The 15,001-nt window shown below is 43.1% G+C and overlaps 1 protein-coding gene across 3 annotated transcripts in view; it reads left to right on the forward strand.

Moving 5' to 3' along the window:
* Window positions 1-15,001, forward strand: part of MAGI2 (membrane associated guanylate kinase, WW and PDZ domain containing 2) — a 458,519-nt gene extending 443,518 nt beyond the window's left edge. For 2 of the 3 annotated variants that reach the window (XM_012720830.1, XM_012720831.1), the window contains one exon: window positions 14,860-15,001. In XM_012720830.1, coding sequence (XP_012576284.1) covers window positions 14,860-14,916 — 57 coding nt within the window. In that variant the 3' untranslated portion in view covers window positions 14,917-15,001. The remainder of the gene's footprint in view (window positions 1-14,859) is intronic. The other variant, XM_012720832.1, reaches the window with a different exon arrangement.

Consider the following 15,001-nt stretch of genomic DNA (forward strand, 5'->3'; position numbering starts at 1 on the left):
AAAAAAAAAAAAAAAACAGCCGCTGTGTCTAAGCCTGCCTTTCTGACCTCCCACACATTGAGGTGCCTTGTCTGTGGAAGGGCCTCCCAAGAAATGAAATGCCTCTCATTTCTTGTGTGGCCAACCTCTTCACTTCCCCAAATAGCTCTCCCATCTGTCCCCTCACCTCTAGGAGTAGGATTCATCGAGAGTTGGAGGCCAGGAAAGCTTCCTTAAGACCCATGAAGTGAACTACTGAGAGAGGTCAGAGGCGTGGAATCTGGCGGACTCTCACCTCAGAATGTGGCTGACATTTAAGGTGCTGAGTCTTAATGAGCAGCTTTGCCATTCACTAAAGACAGGCTGTGGGCCCCAGGTATTTCCCATTTTGTCCTCATTTGCCCAAATTTGTCTCTATTTTGAAAGTACCCTTCCTGGTGTTTGGCATTTTGTTATCTAAATGCTCAGAGCATGGGAAGCCTCAAGAGAATTCAAGTTCAGTGTTTAAAGCAACAGAATCCTTCCAGCATAAAGCTGCAATCTCAGGCAACTGACCTTTGGATGAAATTGTTGGAGGATTTCCCTTGCCCTCATTAAAGCAGGCAGGTTTCTGAGATATTTATGTTCGAGCCCTCCCCCAGCACACCCAGAGCCAGCTGCAGAGGCAGGTGGGGAAGCTGAGATGACATACAGGAAGGTCCTCTTCATCCCCACTTTGGGGGCAGGAGCAGTAGCAGGCTCCTCTGGAATTAGCTCTTCTGGAATTAGCCAGTCTCCTTGGACTCAGAACTCACCAAAAGTGGAAGGTTGGGCACAGTAAAGAGTACACAAAGATAACAAGACCAGTAAAACTAAAAGGTTTATTTCTGCGCTCCCCAGGGAGGTTCACTGAAAACAAAAAGTTGAGGGAGGGATAAGAGGAGTTTTTATGGAGTTTTTATGGGCCTAGATAGGGGGGAGACAGGGGCAGGTGGAAAATCTTGACAAGGAACTGGAACTTATTTTTCAGCCGGGGCTTGGGTTAACCGGTGGTGACAAACAAGTCATGAGGTTGTCGCTCGCAAATATCTACTTCTGCTTGGGGCAGCTGCTCCTTCTGTGTACCTGTGTTTGACTGGTGCCAGAACCTTACAAAAAGAACCTCAAAGAATAAACACATCCCCAGTCAGACTCTTAGTTCTTACACGCCTCAGGTGAAAGGTTTAGTACCAATCCTGAGTCGGTTCTAAGGCAGAGGCTCTTTGCAGGCCAGCAATGTGTGGGTCCCACGGCAGAAGTCAGAGGGGACTAGTCCTGGGAGTGGCTGCCCAGGGGTTTTACTGGTGCGGCCAGGGCTGAGACCCACTGCTCCGTGTCTGCTTGAAGTACAGGCTGAGGAGGATTCACGTGTTACCAGTCTGGAGACCGCATGTGAACCCGTGTGGGGCTGACTTTGCCAATCCAGGGAAAGTTGAAGGGATAGAATCTGGCTCCCCCTTCCCAGCCGGAGAACGGGGCCTGGTTGGGTTCACAGCGCTGCAGGCAGGCACCCGGTGGTTGGGCTGGAGGTAACAGCTGCCCAGGAGTTTGCAAGGGGGCACTCGTCCTTCCCCTGGCCAAGGGGGTCATAAAGTCTCTGCGTTTGGACTCATCCTGTGCTCTGGTCTGGCAAGAGGGTGGGTAAGGCGGAGAATCACGCTCTAACTCCCGCCGGCTTCCAAGGTGACTTAAAGAAGCTGCTTACCCTCCTGCCACTTGCCTTTAGAAAATAAATGCAAAAATAGCTCCCCAACACAAGCCCCAGAAGGGTGCCTCAAGCCCTCCAGCAGGATATTTAGAGGATGCTGTGGCAAAAGCGCCCATTTGCACAAATTGTTATAAATAATGACTTTCTGCTCAAACCTAGTGTCTACATTTCCAACGATGGCATGTGTGCTGGAAGCTGCCCTTTAAATCACTGCCCACACATTAATGTGAGGCTTAATCCCCCCACGTGCAGAGTGCTATTAGCAGGCCACCCTGAGATTCATCTCTCACCCTGCACACTATGAAGGCAGGAGCTTCGTGGTCTTGCCTGCACCTTCCACACACCCACTCAGAGGGTAAAGGAGAAGAATTAGCAGCATCTTTATTACTCATGCTCTGGAGGCTGCAGACCTCAAGGCTAAGCAGGAAGTCTATTGCCCTGGAAACCACTCCTCCCATCCGCCCACCCCACCCCACCCCACCCCCACACATACACACTCACACACACATGTTTTTTCAAGCAATTTCTCCAGTTCATTTGTTCCAAGCACCTTTGAATTCCTCTGGCATAATCACCCTACCCTTTGTCAACACAAAGTGATTGTTTAAACGCCTCAATCAGATCATGCCATGGGCGACTATTTCCATTTATTATGATTTATTGCCTGTTTAGCACCAATGTGCCAGACACATTCAACAGAAGAGGAAGCTTCAAAAGTGATTTTTCTTTCTGCTCTGGAGGCCCACAGAATAAAAACAACCTGCTTAGAGTAACGGCAAGAATCTTCAGTGGTGAGGATTGGTGGCTAAGGACATTTTGGAAAGAAGGTCTAATTTTCCAAATGAAAAAGAACAAGACTTTCTCATTGCCATTGATCCTGCTATCGACCTAGAACAGAGTAAATTGAATAAAGAGAAAGAGTAGTCCCGGTTTTTCAACAGGCCAGGAAGTGATTTATCATGGATAAACCAAAATCACATAATCCAGGAAGTCAGGAATCTGGTATTATTAGTCAGTCTTTGCTCGCCAAACACTGGCACCATGCTGGCACTTTGGGTGCCGAGTAAATGCTTATTTGATTGATGGATTGAAGCATGAGAGATCAGAATACTCACTTTTCCCATCACCAATCACATCGACAAGGTTTTTTGTAATTCAGCTTTTCTGAGAAGAGTCGGCCATCATTTTTTTATTCCCCCAGAGAAAAAAAAGTGAAGAATAACCAGGTACTAAATTACAGTTTCTGGATGACTGACAACTTCAGGAAGGTGTGAACTTGATAAGCAGGCTGCAAGTTGTTCTTAACAACAACTAACTGACTTAATTTCCATAATAATAAATTGTGCATCAATTAGAGAATACTTTTTTATAATATTAAGTAATGTCACGTATAGAGACGAACATATACTACATATATGGTAATAGACACTTCGAAGATGCCAGGTCTTTCCATGTTTCTGTAAATGAGTAAGGTTAACTGTAGCTCTAATTTCAAGAAAGGGGAGTGAGAGCGAGCTTTCCAACCTGGTCACTCTTCACTCAAATGACATATGTTGAACTCTTAGTATGTATGTGCCCAGAACAATGTCAGGACCCCAAGTTGCAGGTTTGAACAGACACATAAGTCCCTGTTTCCTAGAATTTCTAGTAAAGTCTGTGAAAAAAAAAAAAAAGCTGGAATAGAAGACAAACACTTTAGACAGGAAGGTAAGAGAGGCCCCTCTGAAGAGATAATACTGAAGGTGAAGAATCTAAAGCTGAAGAGTCTACTTATGTGAACCCACAAGGGGCCAAGTGTTTAGGCTTCAAATATGCACACAGCCCAGGAAGCAGTTCCTACAGTTTCAGCAAGAGTGTGCTGAACAGAAGGGAGTCTGCTGTACAAATCAGGCCTCCCTATCTGCATCTGCACCACTGCCAAGAGGTTACCAGGGTCCCTCTGCTCTCAGCTGCCAGTGTCTCCCTCCCAGGTTGCCTCGGCTCCCTGTTGCCACAGCCCCTGTTCAAGCTGCTGTGCTGGCGCTGTCTGTGGGGTTCAGACACCTGAGGGTTTTTCTCCATGTGCACAGACCTGTAAAAATCTGAGACCCTGATAAACCATCATTCACAGTAATAGTCAAATAGAGTTTTTGGTATTTTTTTCTCAGTTCAGTTTTATCTCTGAAGAAATGATTCCAATGAAAAGCCTTATCTTTTACTAAAATGAAATTAAACCGCTTGAAATCAACCATTATAGAAGAACTCTAAATGCTACTGAAATTGATATCCATCAGTTTGTTTCTAAGAAGGCCTGAGACTTTGCAGAAATAAAAATTCATAGGCAACCTTTATCAAAAATCAGCTAAGACTCTCCTTTTTTTTTTAATTTTTATTTTACAAGTTTATTTTTACATCATTTTGTACATTTTTTTTTCCATTTCAATTGTAATCCCCATGGATTTCCCGTCACCAAGTCACCCATGTGCCATCACCATAATCCCGTGCACTTTCCTCCCCACCCCCCGTTATTGATCCTATTCCCCACTCCACCCCCGCAAAATGTAAGACTCTCCTTTTTTAAGGTGAGCACTACCTCATCAGCTCCTACCCCACCCCACCCTGCAACCCAGGCCTCCACTCCTCCCCCACCCATAGTCCTGTCCTCAGAGGCCTCCATGATGTGTGGGCCCCACTCCCATCAGTCCCTTCCCTCTGCTCACACTGGCCCCTCCTGCCTTTCCCACACACCTGGGAGTTCAGCATGAACAGTGTGGAGAGCTCAGAGGGTCGGGTCTCAGATAGAATTATTGTTTGTTCCCTATTATCACAGCAGGCGATGCAGGCCTTTCACAGTCCTGTGGGTAGGAAGTTCCCTGCATTGTCAGCTCCCCAGGAAGGGGGCACCATCCCCAGGGGAGATCACCAGAAAATTCAGAGCCCAGTGTGTGACCCCAGCAGGCCCAGGTGCAGCAGGCCTAGACCCTGCTTGCCTCTGTGACAGCTCGTGATCTGGATGCACTGTCCAGGTGGGGGAGCTGTAACTGTTCATCCTCCCCAAGCCTGTAGCTTCCAGCACATTCCACAGGACACCACAGGACCCTCGATTGTATTGTTCCATATCAGTTTATCTATTGCCTTTTTGTACATTAATTTTCTGAACCATTTACCAGATAGGAACACTGCTTTCTTCACTAGTGCGCATAGACCTGCATAACGTAAGCAGTAGATGCTCAATGAATGCTTGTTAAATGAAAAACAGTAAGGCTTCAGCAGCTATCTGTGTGCAAGATGATGATGGGGCAGTATTGGTGCCCCCCGAGGGGGGGTGGTGCCCCCTCCTGTTCCACCTAGCAGTGATTGCTCCGGAAGGTGGTGGTTATATCCTGCTAGGGCAGGACCATTTCTGGAAAATTGGACAGATGCAAGTTAAAGTACCAAGCCTCCCTTTGCTACCTACAAATGCCAACCTCCTGCAAACCCCACCACATCTGGGCCACAGTGTCATCTTTGGGGGACAGTGGAGGCAGTGCCTGCAAGACCAGCAAGACCAGGCCACCTGATGGCCTCAAGCTGTTTGATAAGACTCCCATCAAAAAAAAAAAAAAAAAAGTTGATGGTGGTGTATTACCCTCGAATTTGTGCATCTGTCTGGCGAGATGGACTGGCAGTAGCCGGCCGTTTAGGCTGCACGGCAGAGGATGGAGATGGCCAGGATCCATGACAGAGAAGGTGCTGTTCTGGGGGCTGCAGAGAGAGGCTGAAGGGAACATGCTGAGCAATGCAGAGGATGCAAGGCCCTGTCCGAGCTCAGGACCACTGCGCCTCACTCGGCTCTCTGCCCGCTCTCCCCGTGGCCTCTGGGGAGGTGCCACCAGGCAGAACAGCATATTGAAAATTAAACAACACTAAAATATAGTTTCTGGGTAGCCTTGGTAAAATGTGTAACTAGAATATTCGATTTGTGTTGTTTAGTCCAGATTAATAGCTCTTTCCAGTAATTCATGTTCTTTTAAATCAGCATAAGTTTGGGGGTATATTTTTTAAAGATCTTGTTCCAAGGACATGTTGGTGGGGATACCACCACATAGTATTTGTGGGACCTACATCTTTTTCTTCTTCTTTTTTGTTTTTTAAGATTTAGTTATTTATGATACAGAACTAGAGTACAGGGCAGAGGTGCAGGGGCTGTGAGGGGATTCACCAGAGACAGAGTGGGGAGCAGAACAGGCAGATTGACAAGGCACACTGCTGAGGGGAGCAGTGGGCAGGCCAGGAGGGGTCTGCTACACCATGTGGGTCACCTCCCTGGCCAGGGATCAAACTACTGCTGCAGTGGCTGTGTTAGCCTTATAATGCTGTGTTTTAACCCATTGCACCATCAGGGAGGGCCCCTGGGACGTAAGTCTTAAAGTGAATCAGTCTTGGATCTGAGTCTCACCCAGGGGTGACTTGCAAAAGCAGATGAAGTTTCTGTTCGCTGCCCCCAAAGACACAGAGTTAGCCAGACTTCAAGGGTATCCTTTGACTAACAGCTTCCCACTCAGTGCTGGCAGAGGATGGTTGTTATCAGTGACCATCATTTCTCCATGAAGTAGGTACCTTTGGATCAATTATTCTCACTCATTACTCCTGCTCGCTGCCACTTCAGACAGGGCTGTATTTCTGTGATGAAGAGCACAATTCTAGAAAAGCTTTAAGATTAAAGGCATCTTCAAAAGATTAAAGTAAAAACTCCTTAAATAAGAGTCTACTAATGCTGTGAACTCAATTCATTAGCAGGAATGAGGAGTATCTAAGTCCAGTGACCATGGAGAGAAGGTTACTAAGTAAGTTGATAGTGGCAACATTATTTGCAAAAAATATAGCCAATTTTAAAAGACTTCTCCCCAGGGATAAAAGTAGCTTATCTGCTTTATTTTTTATTTTTCAAGTGAAGGTATAATTTGCATACAGTAAAAGTTTTTGCCTGTCAAATTCTACCAGTTTTGAAATCCATATATACTTGTTTATAATCACTACCATAGTCAAGATATGGGATAGTTCCATAATCCACCCAAATTCTATGTTCTCTTGGGGTTATGTCTCTTCTCACCCCAACACTAGGAACTGCTAATCCATTTTCTGTGCTTTTAATTTTGTCTATTTGTGAATGTTATATAATGGAATCAGCCTGTATTTAGCCTCAGAAGTCTGGCTTCTTTCACTTAGCATAACGCCTCAGACAGGCAAATAGATGAAGTACACTGCTGAGGGGAGTAGCAGGCGGGTCAGGTGGGCGAGTCAGGAGAGGTCTGCCGTGCCGTGTGGGTAACCTCCTGCATGGGTATCAAACTCGTGCTGAAGTGCTTATAGCTTCTTAGTGTTGTTCTTTAACCCGCTGCATCACCAGGGAGGGCCCTTCAGTTGATTTTCTAATTTTAGCCATAATCATACATATCTAAGTGACATCTCATTATAGTTTCAGTTTTCGTTTGCGTTTTGTATTTTTCTATTAATGATGCCTCTCTGTAGATGCTTTATTTTCAAACTGTCCTGTTAAGAGCTTCAAGATTCTTGAGAAATGACCTGAAGAGCCACTCATTGCAGATGGGAGTGGGGTAAACAGCATTCCAGTTCCATTCTTACTTGCTTTATGTATGGGGCCTTCTTTTAAGATTTTATAAAAAGATTGTGTTGCTTTCCAAAACATGCTTGAAATGGACTAGTCTCTCATACATTTTGTAATGCAAATATTTTGCTAAATCACACTGATCCCCGGACATATCCTCATGCCAAGATTAATCTGGATTACCAAAATTTCACCTCATTGAAAAATAAGGCTGAGTGTCCTAATCTGTGCTCATGACACAGCTCTCATAAATCATGTGAAGAGAAGGATGTGCTTTGGGCCTTGAGGGCTTGGCTGTTGTCTTCAGACTTGACCAGACAGACTTCTTTGGTGCACCTAAATATTATCTTCGCCTATGTGTTTCCTAATGTGGGAAAGGTGCTATATAGCACTAGGGAAAAAAGTAGTGGTTTACAGTTGTGTGGGTAGTTTTCCTGATCCTTAATAACTGAGTATTTACGGCAAATTGTTTCATTTATATGTCTCAGTTTCCTCATCTGTGAAAGGATAGTAATATAACATTTCTTAGAAATATTTAATTTCTGAATGTCCCTCAACACACTTAGTCCTGAAGATTAAAGGGGAACACAGCACCCTTCCCTATACGGATGAAGCGCGCCTTCAGTCGCGCTCTGTAACCAACAGCGCCATCTAGTGCTGATCTTTGCCCTTGCAGCCTTGTCGATCGTTAACAGCTCACCACTGGTTTCCTGTGGCACCTTTGATCACATCTTCAAATTGAGTGTAAATGTGAAGCATCGATGAGCAAGTATAGTCACAATTTTTAAAGTTATTAATGTTTATTACACCTAGTTTACATCTCTCTGGTAATAACGTTGCAGCAATTGTATGTTACAATGTCTCCAAAGTGGAAACAATGCGTAGGATAAAGCAGAAGCAAAGTGAAATAATTTGTTCTGAAATTGTTAATGCACATTTTTCTTATCTATATCGTGTTACAGAAAGCAATCACCTTAGTGATGGTTGAACAGATCCAAACAAACCATTATGGTGTGAACACATCCTTAAGAGATGTTTATTTTTAATACCAAATGACTTCATATTATTGTCCTTTGCTCTCCTGTAATCATTTTGATATTCTCCTATAACATTCTAAACTAGAAGAAAATAGATTATAACATAACCACATCAGTATTCTCTAACCCATCCAAAGTAGATTGCAAGAGGAAAGGTTTTTATAATGAAAAACTTAGCAAATCCATGGATCTCTTTGCAAAATAATTTTGTTCATTTGAACCTTAAAAGTATGTCTCTAACTGACTCAATATTTCCACTACCTAGAATTAGTATTTTCAGTGCAATTCAGGTTTAAAGTGTCATGCTATGAGGACTATCTTTAGAGTACAAAGGAAAATCCCTGCCCTTCAGAAATCTAATTTCATTATTCTCTGATTCCATCTTATATTTTCAATATTATCAGAAATCAGTGCTCTAATTCGGTGACCACCCTTCTGTGTCCAGGCTTCAAACCCAAGTGGCATTGCAGTGTCTCCATTTGGAATAATGATAGGTCTGCCTGATGTTAACATCGATGGACCATCTGAAATACCCCGATAACAATAAATGAACCCCGTTTCTTAAAATAGTGCAGAGTTGAGTCAGTGTTTGTGAAAGTTGATCTTATAGATCATCCAATTCAGAAAGTCCTTTCACAACTGCTGCATCACCTATCAGCTGTGTAGCTAAACAAGTTATTTAACCACTTTGTGCCTCAGTTTCCTCATAAGTAAATTGTGCAAGTTTACATGTATTCATTTAAGTAAATACATTTCAAGGGCTTGGCAGAAAGCCCACCACCTAGTAAATATCTCCCCCATGTTCGCTATTGCCATTATTAATCATACCAGTAGTGACAAGACTATTATTACTTTTCTGAACATGCCAATCTAAAAGGCAGCCTGTTAGACTGTGGGCCCCACCCTGTGCTGACAGGAAAAGCAGTGCAAGGAGACTTGGGGGGTAGGGGTACTCACCCAAAGTTGGGAATGAGAGGCTCTTAGGTAAGGTGTAGGGCAAGGAGAGACTTCTTTTTCCCTAACCCTGGTTTCCTAGTAAGGGAACTCCTCTACTAGAGGAAATATGAATTCCTGTTTGATTCAAATTACATTTTCCCCTCTGTACAAATCTCTGTTGATGATAAGAGCCGCCTGGGAAAGCCAATAATACAGATACTGCAATAAGCAGTTTATTCCTAGTGAGTCACCACTCTGGTTACTATAACTTGGGCTATATTCCATAAAATAAACAAGCTGTTGAAACACAAGAGGTGAGGCTATTTTTATCTCAGATATTTGAAATAAAAGGAGTGTTTATTTTTCAGTATTGCTGAATATTTGGATACTACTAGTCAAGCAATAATGTAAGAGATCATACATCCTTTCTCAAAGATAATACTCTGTGGTGTGCGTGTATGTGTGATATGTGTATATATGTACTAATGATATATAATTATGCATTAATTGATTCATTTTCTAGGAGAGACCCAAATGGGGTTGAACAATCAGAAGGGGATGAAACTTAAGGGAGGGGCTTTCTTCTCTGCCTAAGGAATATATGATGCTCAGGGTCTCTCATACCTGTGGGTTTACCTGACATTCACTGGCATGCTGATTAATGAGTCCTCAGGGATGAAGCTCCTTTAAGCAAAAGCATTACAGCAATATGGCTGACAAGATTAATGGGGAATTTCAGGAGAACTTGATTGTGTTTTCTTGGATCCAGAGACTCTTTTTATTAGTCTCCATCCCAAGGTCCTGACAAAGGCCAAGAACTCTTCCCAAACTACTTTCCATCATCTTCATACTCCTTCTGTATTCTTGCCACCACATTTATTTCCCACTTTAAACACACATTTCCATTTCACCACCCTATCATCCTGCTCAAAACCAATGACAGCTACAGATACAAACCTAAATGCCTTTATTTTATGGAAAAATTTCCAATTTTATTAAGAGAATTGACAATAGCAATTAATTTATATTAAATGAAATAATTTATACTAAGTTATATTTAATTTATATTAAATTTCTACAGCATAACTATTTGACATTTATGTGCTGTGAAGTGATTGCCACAGTAAGTTTAGTTAACCTGGCAGATCATTCCTTTAAGGAAGATCTTTCGCCTCGAAGTATTTCTCAAATTTGGTGTCAAGTCTTCCATTTCTACTTTGGCAAAATACTAATTCATCCATCAAATATTTATTGAGCACTTATTATGGTGTCAAAAACTATCCCAGGTGTGAAGGAAACTATGGAAAACAATACCAATATGGTCTTTGCCCTCATGAAGCTTACAGTCTAGTAGTTGAGACTCTTAATCAAATTAGTAAACAAATATATAATTATAACTTATAAATACTATGATGAAGTAAGAAGCAAGATGCTGTTGAGAACAGAGTAGCTACTGTGGATTGGGCTTCTCTGGGGTGATATGTGAAAGCCCTACAGAAAGACAAAGAGCCCATCGTGTGACTAGCTGTGGCGAGGACCTTATGAGCTGGTGTCAGCAACACTGTCTTAGGGTGGAGAATGATCTTGGTGCATTTGAGGCAATGAACAAAGACCAATGGGGAGTGGGGGAAAGAGAGAGGTGGAGTTGAGGATGGTAGGGGGAAGATCACGCTGGCTCTTGTGATCATGTTAGTAATTCTGAATTTTAATCTAACAGCATCAGAATCCATCGCATATGTTAAGTAAGGAATGGCAGTTTAGTTCTCAAAGGATGAAGAATCAAGGGAGGAAAGCAAGAATAAAAGTAAAGAGAAGAGTAGCTTAGTGTATCCCAGGTGAGAAGCAACAGCTGGCTCAGCACACTGTGGACCTGGTGAGCTAGTTTAGTTGTCCGGGGTTCTGAGCTCTGGGGAGGGTGTATGATTCACAGTATACACATCACTAAAATCCATCCTTAAAATTTGTCTTGAGCAGTATTCCCAAAAGAAAGATGTCTACCCTGTAGCTTTCTCTTAAGTGTAATGATCTCGGGCAGCTCCCACTGGCTCATCCTTCAGGGCCTGACTACTGTTTTGAACTAGAAAAGTGAAGATGAGGTTGTTCAACTATACTTATATGTATGTTCATATACTTGAAGATAAAACTATTAAGACCCACAGGTGGATTTTATTTGTGAGATAAAGAAGAGAAAGAATCAAGTATGATTCCAAGTGATTGTTGTGCTGTTCACCAAGATGGGGAGTAAAATGTACAATGGTCTTGGGAAGGAAAAATCTCGACTTTGGACTTGTTTAGTAGAAGGTGCCAGTGAAGTATCCAAGTAAAGCTGTCAGGTAGACAGATGGTTGTGCCAGCAACCAGAGCTCAGCAGAAACTGTTGGGATCTAGAAGCCACAAGAAGAGATGAGAACACACAGGAAAGGTTATAAAGGGGGAAAATGACCTAAGCCTGAGGTATGCCAACATTTAGAGGGCAGGTGAAAGAGGGGAGCCTTCAAAGATTGAGAAGGTACTACCAGAGAACTAGGCTAGAGAGCAAGAGAACAGTCTTATAAAAGCTAAGAGTCTATTTTGTTGCTGGAAGCAATTGGCTATGTGAAATGTGGTGTGATAAAGCGTGACGACATGGTATCTTCTGGGTTGGAGAACATAGGTGACCTTTGCTAGATCAGTTTCACACAGATGCAGATGGGACAGACAGGCTGAAGAAGCCAGTTTGGAATAAAGGCTTTTTCCTTTCTGATTCCAGTCGTTATGCCCAGGGCCATGGTTTGGACAAAGGGGAGGGGCTGCAGAAATTCCAGCTGACCCCCATGGTCAACTTCCTCTCTCTAGGATGGGTTGCTGTTATTTCTCATAGCTCAGCTTCCTGGGCAGCCACTTCGTCAGTGAGCAGGGTCACACCTTCAGGAGATGGGCAGGCTCAAGAGAAAACGGAGCGAGGCAGCGAGGAGAGAAAGGTTTGAAGGAACCAGGGCTCATGTGGTTATTTCTTTTGGCTATTGTGTATCAGGATTTCGTGGAAACTCTTGCTGACCACTAATCACAGCACCCTGGTGAGACAGGTGATGGAGCAAGGTGGGAATGGACAGTTGCCACCTGTCCTTGATGCCCAGGGAGTTTTGCTGGAGAACGCTTGTCTAGATAAACCACATAATGAATGTCCATCCTTTAAATCATTTTACTTTTTGACCTGGTTCATTTTCATTTCTGACAAATAATCATAATGAGTAGTGGCTTCTAGCGTTTTAGCTTCAGTTTCTCCCACTAAGTATTTAATCATCTATAAGCAAACACTAGAGAAATCACTTATAATGAGGTATTTGTTTATAAATTTTTTATTTTGAATAATTTAAACTCTAGTTTATCATTGTAAATTAGAAGTTTATACATAAATGCAAGTGTTCCTTTTAATGAAAGGATCCAGCTTCTGCTGGTCAGCACTGGCCACTGAGCATGTCCACTATACTTGCTTTGAGCTTATTTGCAAGGCAGCATCTTAGGAAAATTTTCAAAGTAAATAAAAAGAGTGAAAAATTTTTTTTTTACTCCTGGCTGACCCATTTTATAATCTTGGTCAAGTTACTTAACCTCTCCGCGCTTCAATTTCTCCTTCAGGAAATGTGAATAATAGCAACCTCCCTAGACCTCAGAAGTAATTTGAGGCCGGTTAATTGACTCGACTATATGTGATCCAATGGTGGGGAAAACTGCTACTAAAATGTGAAACATCATTAGCATGGTTCGAGTTAGAGATTACCATTACAACTACCCTCTAATTAGGCCTTTTGAAGACCATTCTTAAATTCCTTCCGCAGTTAGTTTCATTTTAAAACTCTAACCTAACTAGAAAAAGAAATACTCCATTTTCATTGAATGCAGGTATATTTGAGAATTTCAGAATATTCCCTGGGGTGATCGAGGATACCTGGGATAGAGCAAAGATACACCTGAAAATCACAGCCCACGGGAATGGCTTGATTACCTGTGGGCATGTCCATACACAGGCAATTGGTGGGGCATAGAAGAAAAATCTAGCTCAACTATGTATTAAAAAAAATCTTGCTAAGCCTTTCACTGCAAGGTTCTTTTCCCTCTAGAAAGTATCTATGAGGTAGATAGCTATTCCCATTTTAAAATGGGAGAAACTGAAGATCACACAGATCAAGTAGTTGTCCAAAATCACATCGCTGGTAAATGTCAGCAGTGGGATTAGATTTCAGGTTTTCTGATGCTTTTCTAAGAGTTTTTAATCTCTGTGAATATGATCATGAATATCAGTCCATTAAAGAAAGAAGGACCTTGGTGCAAATACCACAGCAAAGGAGAAACTTGTTACTGATTTGATATTCAGCATATGGCTATATACTGCCCTCTGTCCTCTCCCTCTGCTAATTTCTTTATAACCTGCTATTGAAGGTAACAGATAAGAATCCTCACCTTTTAAACAAATCAGAAGACCCTGACTTCCCCAGATTGAAGTCTCACTTAGTGATACAAAGGCAGGAATTTCCATGGCCTCAGAAGCTGGTGTGTAGGTGGCTGGTGTGAGGGGCCTTGACCACCACCACACACACATCAGTGTAGCTTCTCTGTTCCCCACTCATGACCATATATCAACTCTATGAAGAAAAATTATACTCTGTCTTAATTTTACTTTACTGGCCAGAAATTTTGAGTAACAGCAGTGCTCTGAGTAACTAACTTATGTCAGATTTCTAACACATCTGTCCACCAACGTGGCTTCTGACCAATGGTTCTTTAAAATATATATATATATATATATATATATATATATATATATATACTCGTGGTTATCATTCTATTTTTCATGTGTTTTGTTGTAAATTGTTTCAAACTTTTTTTGAAAATAAGGGCCATCTTAAATCCCAAATAAATGTTAACAAGAAGTTTCCTAGAAAGAACCATTCATCTGAGGCATGGGCCTTCTATAATGTTCTAACTACTAAAAAGAGTTAAAGATAATCAGTGATCTCTAAAAGAGAAGGTAATTTTTAGGTGAATTTACCTAAATTCCAATCCGTTCTGTTGGTAGCTTAGAATTGTGCTTTGAGTGACACCTAACGGTTGAGATAAGTCACTCTCCCAACTCGGACTAGTGCTTCTCAAAGCTCCGTTTCTGGGCCATTTTCAGAATCAACTGGGTGGCTGTTAAAACTTTAGAGAAATTCCTGGGCCTATCCTACTGGAATCTCTGGGCCTTGCACCCCGGGAATCTGTTTTTCACCGCTATCCCATGTGACTCGGCTGTCAATCTGAGAAACAATGATTGCGGGGCCTGTCAGACCTGACGGCCCCCAGCAAGTTAGAAAGGGCCAAGATGAAGGGATGAAATGGGCCCGGCTTTGCCTGGTCATTCAAAGAGGGGCGAGGGTGGAAGGAACACCCAAGCCCCTGTCGGGCGGAGTAGGGATCAGGCTGCCCTCTCGGCAGTGGGGGTGGGGGTGGCGGGAACTCGGGACCTCGAAAGCAGTCGCCCCGGGCTGCCTGCTCTCGTCCCTGGCCTAGGAGGTCGCCAGAACGTCGAGACTCGCCGGGCGCGGCCGCTAACGCCTGTGCTTCCTGCCCCACAGACGAACCCCCAGCCTGGAGCCCTCCCGCTGCCGGCACCCCAGGTCTGCCGGAAGTAGGCGTCTCCCTCGAAGACGTCCTCTCGCCATTCTCTCCATCACATCCAGCCCCACCCTCCGACCCTTCCCACCAGATAAGCCCAGA

Source organism: Condylura cristata, unplaced genomic scaffold (assembly GCF_000260355.1).
Source record: "Condylura cristata isolate star-nosed mole 26May11 unplaced genomic scaffold, ConCri1.0 scaffold00005, whole genome shotgun sequence".
NCBI lineage: Eukaryota > Metazoa > Chordata > Mammalia > Eulipotyphla > Talpidae > Condylura > Condylura cristata.